This window comes from Nicotiana sylvestris, chromosome 12 (assembly GCF_000393655.2).
Source record: "Nicotiana sylvestris chromosome 12, ASM39365v2, whole genome shotgun sequence".
Taxonomy (NCBI): Eukaryota; Viridiplantae; Streptophyta; class Magnoliopsida; order Solanales; family Solanaceae; genus Nicotiana; species Nicotiana sylvestris.
The window spans coordinates 1,230,121-1,238,482 of record NC_091068.1 but is presented as its reverse complement, the minus strand read 5'-3'; the positions used below and the strand labels follow the sequence as shown (position 1 = coordinate 1,238,482).

General features: G+C 33.7%; 1 protein-coding gene across 1 annotated transcript; it reads left to right on the top strand.

Annotated features, from left to right (window-relative positions):
* The first annotated feature begins 357 nt into the window (after nt 1-357).
* Nucleotides 358-6,089, top strand: LOC104219912 (COP1-interactive protein 1). The gene is made up of 3 exons (XM_009770681.2): nt 358-460; nt 1,764-1,924; nt 3,277-6,089. The coding sequence occupies exons 2-3, from the start codon at nt 1,834-1,836 to the stop codon at nt 5,541-5,543; spliced, it is 2,358 nt and encodes a 785-aa protein (XP_009768983.1). The 5' UTR covers nt 358-460; nt 1,764-1,833; the 3' UTR covers nt 5,544-6,089.
* The last annotated feature ends 2,273 nt before the right edge of the window (nt 6,090-8,362 follow it).

Sequence of the window (8,362 nt, the reverse complement as noted above, 5' to 3'; positions counted from 1 at the left end):
TTTTGAACTTGTTAGTAATAAACAAAATACATTTCTGACTTAAACTAATTGATCATTCGATAAAAGGAAACTAACAAGGAAAAAAAAAACAAATACATTACCGGACAAAACTTTGATTAAAAAGTAAAATAAAAGCAACACCACAATTTATTGTAATTTTCTAGATGATTGATATCAAGGAAGACCTTCATTTTTTTTTTTTTTTTGCTTTTATATTAACAAAAAATATGTGAAATTAGAATCACACCAATATATCAAAATAAAATAAATGTTTGTGTTTTGTGATCCCCATTTTGTTCTTCCTCCTCTTTAACCCTTTTAAAGCTCTTTTTTTCTTGATTCAGATGAAACATCCTCATCTTTTTTGCTCCCAAATTTTGTTAATATTTTGAGAGAAAAAAAACAAAGGACAAAAATCCAGAAAATGGAAGCTTACCAATAAAAAAGTGAATTTTGCATGGTAATATATTTTTCTTTGTTGAATCTCTTTACCTTCAAAAATATGTCTGCTTGTGTGTTTGCCATCTCTTTTAATTTCATACATTCAACATTTTCATTGCCCTTCTTGAATCTTTTTACCTTCAAAAAAACATTTCTTTTAATTAAATGTATGTATTTATATATTCCTCAATGTTCATGAGTGTTTCTTTTATCTTTCTTTTTTTGTGTGCATATTGTCTCCATGTGTATTATATACATGAAACTAAATCAACAGATTCCAGAAAAAAAATGAATCTCAAATGAAAAAGGATTTGTATATAATTAAAGCATCTGATTTAGGTGAAGTTTTTCAAACATCATATGTTATAAATTGTTGGATGAATCTTGAAAATTGTTCAGGTTTGTTCCAGATGTTTATCTTTCTGTTCTCCTTGTTTTTTAAAGAGATTAACATGTCTAAATTCAACATGCACAATCAGAGAACAGTGGCGGAAGCATGATTTTCGTCAAGGAAATTCAAAAATAAAGAAAATAAACACGCAAAGGAGCGTCGAGGATTCACTTCTAATATATGTATAAAGGGTAGCCCGGTACATTAAGCTCCCGCTATGCACGGAGTCCGAGGAAGAGCCGGACCACAAAGGTTTATTGTACGCAGCCTTTACCCTGTATTTCTGCAAGAGGCTGTTTCCACGACTTGAACCCGTAACCTCCTGATCACATGACAACAACTTTACCAGTTATGCCAAGGCTCCTCTTCGCTTCTAATATATGTATATGAAAAAAAAATTGACCTTACAGATATAATGTAATTTTCGGGTGAATCTGTCCACCTAGTTCTGCCCCTGCCAGGGGAGAGCTACATGTTCCAAAAGGGGTTTAATTGAAGCCTCTTCGTCTCAAAATTATTGCAAATAGGGTAAAAATAACTTCGTCTTTTTTGTATATATATAAATTGTTGAATCGCTTTGACATAAGGGAATCTTGTAGTGCATGTAGTAAAAGTGGATTAGATGTTGCTCTAGGTCACAGGTTAAAACTAAAGATGTAATATCTTTGCATTCCTTTAATCCCACTATTTTTTCGTTTTTCATAGCATCAGACCATATTTATTGAGTATTGTTATTGCATTTTCATCTATTTTCTGGCTCTTACGATACTTATATTATTTTTCTGATTTCTGTTGTTGTCACTGATCTATTGTCTCTTTTCGTCTGTTTGAGCCAAGAGTCTACTGTGTTCTTTTTGTTGTTAGAATTCTTGGATACTGACTTTTATTCAAATTGTAACTAGTTATTTACCATTTCCTCTCTTTAATGCAGTTGAAGAAACAATTTTGATGCCAGCAGCCAATTTCGAGCATTAATATTCATTGAAAGTTTGGGGACAGACATGACGAAGCGTAGTTGGAAAGAAGCAATGAAGGCATTTGGGAGTCATATTGATCTTGAAAAAGAAGAACAGTTGAAATGGATAAAAATAGGTAATTATTCAATTCCAGAACAACCTCGACCCTTTGAATGTTATTGGAGGTTGTGGGATAACGCGTTAGAGGCAAAAAGAAGGCAATTTAAAGCACATCTTCGCGCACAAATTTACCCTGAACGCGGATTTATGTGGTATACAGAATGGCAACTAGTTCGCAGTAAGTTGCTGATCATCCTGTCAAGAAAATGCATAAATGGTGGCAAAACTTAATGCAACTAGGTGTATAAGTAATGGCGGATCTAGAATAGGTTCTATGAGTTTAATGGAACATATTGCATTCAACTCGAACTATCTAAACATGTGCAAAAAAGAATATAAAGCGTAATACATATGATAAGATTATACTTATTCTGAACCAACTAACTCTATATCGTGCATTCGCCTATGTATATAATAGTGGCAAACTTAACAGCTTGCTTGGCTTGATGTTTTTCTTCATTTCGTAATGTGTCGTTTTATATTGTATTATATCCTACTGTATATCTTGTTGAAACAATGTCTGGTTAGACTATATTGTTTGTTATTGTTTTATATAACTTTTTTCTTGTTTGGTATTGACTGTATTGTACTGTATAATAATTATTCTGTGATATCCAAGTTTTTTTTATAAGAGCTTATGTGACTTTAACTAGGCGGTCTAGAATGGCTTCAATGAGTTCAATTGAACACATTGTTTTCAGCTTGAACTATATATAAAATGTAATACATATAATAAGATTACACTTATTATAAACCAATTAACTCTATATCATGGATTCGCCTCTATATATAATGATGGCAAATTTAAGAGCTTGTTTGGCTTGATGTTTTCTTTCATTTAGTAATATGTCGTTTTATATTGTATTATATCTCACTGTATTGTCTTGTCGAAATAATGTCTGGTTAGACTGCATTATTTGTTATTGTTTAATATAACTTTTTCCTTGTTTGGTATTGACTGTATTGTACTGTACAATAATTATTAAGTTCTGTGACATCCAAGTTTCTTTATAAGAGCTTATGTGACTTTAACAAGGTGTATAATAAAGGCGGATCTAGAATGGCTTCAATAAGTTCAATTGAACACATTACTTTCAGTTCGAACTATGTAAACATGTCCAAGAAAACGAATATAAAATGTATACATATAATAAGATTACACTTATTTTGAACGCACTGACTCTAAATCCTTAATTTGCTTTGTGTATAACTGTGTCAAACTTAAAATCCTGTTTGGTTTTGCTGTTTTTCGTCATTTCTAATGTATCGTTATATACTGTACTCTGTGGTTTTGCTGTTTTTCGTCGTCTCATAATGTATCGTTTTATAAAATAAGAGAATCCTAACTTGTGTTTTTGTTCTTTGCAGAAATAGAGAACAAAGTAAAGAGAATAGCAAAGCTAATTAAGAGATTAAACCAAGGTAGTAGAGAAGGGAATTTGCAGAGAAGATCAGAACTACTTCAACTTGTTGATGAGTTTCACAAACAATACCAATCCCTCTATTCTATGTATGATAATCTCAAAAGTGAAGTAAGGAAAAAACTTCACGAAGAACACGAGGGTGATTCGTCTTCTCAATCATCTTCGTGCTCGAATTCAGAATTATATTATACCCCTGAGGAAATGGCTACCAAAAGTAACTCGTCTTGTTCTAATTGTGAGACTTTAGATGTAGAGGATGCAATTTTGAAGGACAAAATAACTTCGAAAAGTGAAGTTAAGGTTGAATCTATGGATTTTGATGTGGAAAAATTTGAGAAATCGATGTCTTTTGGCCGAGTGTCTGAGCCAGAGGAATTCTTCAAAGACCTTAGGATTCAAGGCGAAGAGACGTTGATAAATGAATCTACATTGTTAAAGGAGAAAGTGAAAGAAAAAGAAGACGCGATCTTGTCTCTGAACGATAAATTTGAACTTCGCGAGAGGGAGAGATTGTCTCAAATGAAAGAGTTAGAAGATCAAGTTGCTACAATGAAGCTTGAATTAGATAACTTATGTGTTCAGAAGAGAGAACTCGAGGAGCAAACCGTGTACAAGTTAAATGAAGTTAAACGAATAGAAGAAAATAATTCAGGATTGCAAGCTCGCGTCTTAGAACTACAAGCAACATTCAAAAAGAAAGATGATCAATTTTCTCAACTTCTTAAAAAATTTAAGGAGAATCAACAGAAATCAAAGTCAAGAATCGACGATCTGATGGCAAAATCAACTGGTCTGCAGAAAGAAGTGGACCGTTTACACGCTGAAAGGAATGAATTGGAAGAAAAATTGTTACACGAAACCAAAAAAGGATCGGATCAAGTCAAGGACGTAACAGAAAGAACACAATTTCTTGATTTAACAGAAAGGACTGATTATCTGCAACATGAGTTGGAAGCCTTGAGAAACCAGAAATACGAGCTAGAGTCATTACTAAAAGAGAAAACTCAAGAAGTATCAGAATGTCAACTTCAGATAGAAAACATGAAAGTGAAATTAACAAGCACGACGTTGTCAGAGAAAGGGGTAACAAAAGAGAAGGAAGGGTTAAACTCGGAGGTGAAATCACTCGCGAAAGAAACAAGTGACTTGAAAGAGAAGATAATGGATATGAATCAAGAAGCTTATCATTTAGAATTACAAAAAGAAAAGCTGAATGATAAGATTATGGAGTTGGAAACAAAACTATTAGGAAAAGAAGCAGAGGTAGGAATTCTTCAGAAGAAACTCGAGGCTTATATGAACGATATGTCTACTCAGAATTCAACGTTAACAGCGCGAATTTCAACAGCAGAAACTGAAAAATCAAGATTGAAATCTCAGCTTGAGAAAGAGAAACATGAATTTTCACAAAGCCTTAAGCAGATGGAAAAGAAAAACACTGAATTGACTATCAAGATCGCGGAGCATGAGAAAAATATAAGAGGAATGGAAATTATCGCAAACAAGTCAAAAGAGGAACATAAACAAATGCAAATAAGGTTAGAAGAATCCAAATCAAATTTTCACAATGCTGAAAGAAAACTAGAAGAAATGACTGAGGAACTACGCAAGACGTTTGAGGACAGTTTACGAATCTTGAGCAGAAGGATCCGAGTAGCAGAACAATTGCATATAGAGAACAAGGAGTGGTACCAAAAAACCAGGAACTCGTACGAAAAGGAAAACAAAGATCTCAAGGAGAAAAATGCAAGGCATGAAATGAGGCTAAGGGGAATTAAGGATATATCATTGACAGCAAGTGATATGTTAGGTTCACTAGACGCCGTGGCACTAAAGTTTGAGGAATGCACGGCTCATTTCTTGAATCGAATATCTAAGGTTTCGTGTGAGTTGAAGTTCGTAAAAGATTGGGTGATGAGGAAAAACAAAGCAATGTCACATGTTAAAGATGATTTTGATTGTTTACTTACACAATGTGATGATAAAGAAGCTGAGATATTGAAATATAGAGAGAAAGTTTGGAAGTTAGAGAATAAAGTTAGAGAACTAGAGAAAATGATCAAGGATCAAGAGGAATCAATGTTGGTATTAAAGGAGGAAAAGCGAGAGGCGATTAGACAATTATGTGTATGGATTGATTATCATCGTAGTCGCTCTGACTATTATAAAAGGATTCTGTTAACTGAATTTGGTCGAAGGAGCGCGCCATAGGAATGATTTCCTTCAACCATCAGTAACTACATTCTTTAGTCATAGTTATATGATGATATGTAATAGTTTGTGTCCATTTTTATGCACGCGTGGGGCCCACTAAAAGGGGAAAACGCTTCTTACCAGGAGTTTCTCCGATTAGATTTTATCCTTTTGACTATATGCAATTGATGAGATGTAATAGTTTTTTATCCTTTTTGTTTCTTTTATCAAGATTCGTGCTGCATAGGGCCCACAACCAGAAGTTTTTCCATTCTGACTAAACTTGAGAAGGTTGGAACCGCCATTTGCAGCTCTTACCAGGAGTTTCTCCATTCCGACTAAACTTGAGAAGGTTGGTAAAATCTTGTCCTGACGATTGTGTTCACCAATTTGTTTTTGGTTCATCAATAGGTTTTTTCTTGTTAGAAGAATTGTATACTGAATAAAGAGTATTAGGGCACCTAAAAAACATTAGTGACATGCACAAATAATTTAGCACTGTACATCTGCATTAAATTGGGATGTAACAGTTTACTCTCTTGTACATCTGGATTTGGGATTAAACCAAATGATTCTACGTGCTAACATCCTTTTGGTATTAAATTTTCTGAACAATATTAAGCTCTTCAATTTTCTAACCATGTTTGACCTTGCTATTCTTCTGGGGAATTATTTTTTTATAAACTCCAAACTTTCAGTCATGAGTACACGTGTTAGGAAGCTATGGTCGTAACGGTTTGCATCCTAGTCGGACAAAAATCGCTTTCAAGGCAGTAACTTGCCACGAATACAGTATTTATTTTGATAAGTTGTTACTGTTTTTATTTCTGTTTAATATAAATATTGTAGTAATTTTTTTTCAACAGTATCTGCGGCAAAATTCGAACTCGTGACAGAGGGAGTAATTATTTAACCCTATTTGATGCTTCATAAGACAATTCAACACCACCATGTCTAACTTGCACATATCATAGGCTCAGTTATAAATTTTCAAAAGCAATATATTTCTCAAGTGAAAGTCATACTCAGCAAAATTAAAGAAACATTTGAAATGAAAAGGAACTCTAAATTTTGTCACATCTAGTAACATGAAAAAATAATCTTAAACATCTAAAATCTGATCAATTGTCATTTATGTTGGAAAACTAATTCAAAGCTGTAGTAGAATATCTAAATTATTTAGGATTTGGTATTTGCAAAATTATTTAATTCATGTCTAAATAGGATTTGTAGTCATAATTAATATAGGAATAGACATTTATGTTTTTAGTTGAAATAAGTTTCGTACTATTATAAATAAGACATTAGTTACTTATTTTATGTGTGGAGAAATAGAGAATTGTAGAGAGCTTTCAGAGATTAATAATAAAATATTCTCTTTCAATTTATCATATAAACCAATCTCATGTTGAAGCAAAGATAGTTCAAAAGCTACTCTTCATCCATCACTACACTGAGAATTTTTTTCCTATATAAATGAAATACTAGCATAACGATAATGTGGTAGAAGTTCCCGATCCTTATTAGTGAAGTCAGCAATCTCAAATTCCCAAATAGCATACAAGTAAATAATTCTGATAATTTTATTTGTGATCACGCCCAATTATGCTTTATAAAAAGGACTAAGCGATCGTTGTAAATATAATCCGGTTTACAAGTCCGGAGTCGAATCCCACAGAGAACTAAGGTTTAGCTACAGTTGTCCAATATTGCTAAGAAACACAAGTCCAAACAACTTCCTAATTATATAGATTATAATGTTTATTTTTATCTAACTAACTCACAAATACTAGAAAGTAGTAAAACTATCGATTAACAAGGATAAGAATTGGAGACAAGATTAAGGAGGTCTAGAGTTATGATTTCCCTTATTGTCGGAATCCTTTCCGTTGCGTTATCTATAAGTTTGCCTAAGTCTTCTCTACCGATCATGAGCACTCTGACTGTTGTAACTCTCTCCCGAGTAATTACCACAATTTACTAGACATATTCTCCTGAATTACGCTAGCTGGCATTAAGTACGGCTCACTCGGATCACACCAAGGTTTTGTTATCCCTAATCCCACCTTTAAACCCTTCGTATTGATTCCTCATATATGTTAGGAGTGATGTTGTTCAACAACTACCTAAATATGCACTCTCTCCCGAGTAATACACACTAAGTAGGCACAATCAATTGAGAGCTCTTCAACCAACCATAATATAAACGTAGTTGAACAATTATGTAAAAAGCTACAAAAAATCTATTTTAATGTAACAGGAAAATCATCCTCCAATAGGTTCCATCAAAACCTTAGATAACAAATTAGCTATTCATAATAGTATGCATAACTACAATACTAACATTTATAACCAATAATGAAAATAGGAAGAAGGAAGTGAAAAACTCGTAGAAGAATTCTCCGCCTTGCTCCTAGTGTGTTCTTGCATCCTTAGGTCGAATCCCCGATCTCCTTAGCCTCCTTAGGTTTAAATTATGTCAAAAGTATGTCCCCCTCCTCAAAATAACATTTTACATATATTTATACCAAGTAGGGTCGGGCCCACACAAAAACACCTTCTCCCGCGTGAAATAGGACAATCACTCTGTAAAATTTACACTATTGTGCCACATGGGGCGATGCGACATGCGAGGCGGTAGTGGGAAAGTTCATATCGCTGATTCTGACAGGTTGCAGGAAATTTCCACAGGCGCGGCACACCCCGCGCCGCTCCACATGTCGAGCTAGTAAGAATTCAGGAAAACGTAAAACATGAAAGTTGTATCACTTTTAAATAGCTTTCTAACTATATATTGTGGAACCCAAACGGAGTTCTGAGCGAAAAGTTATGTGCAT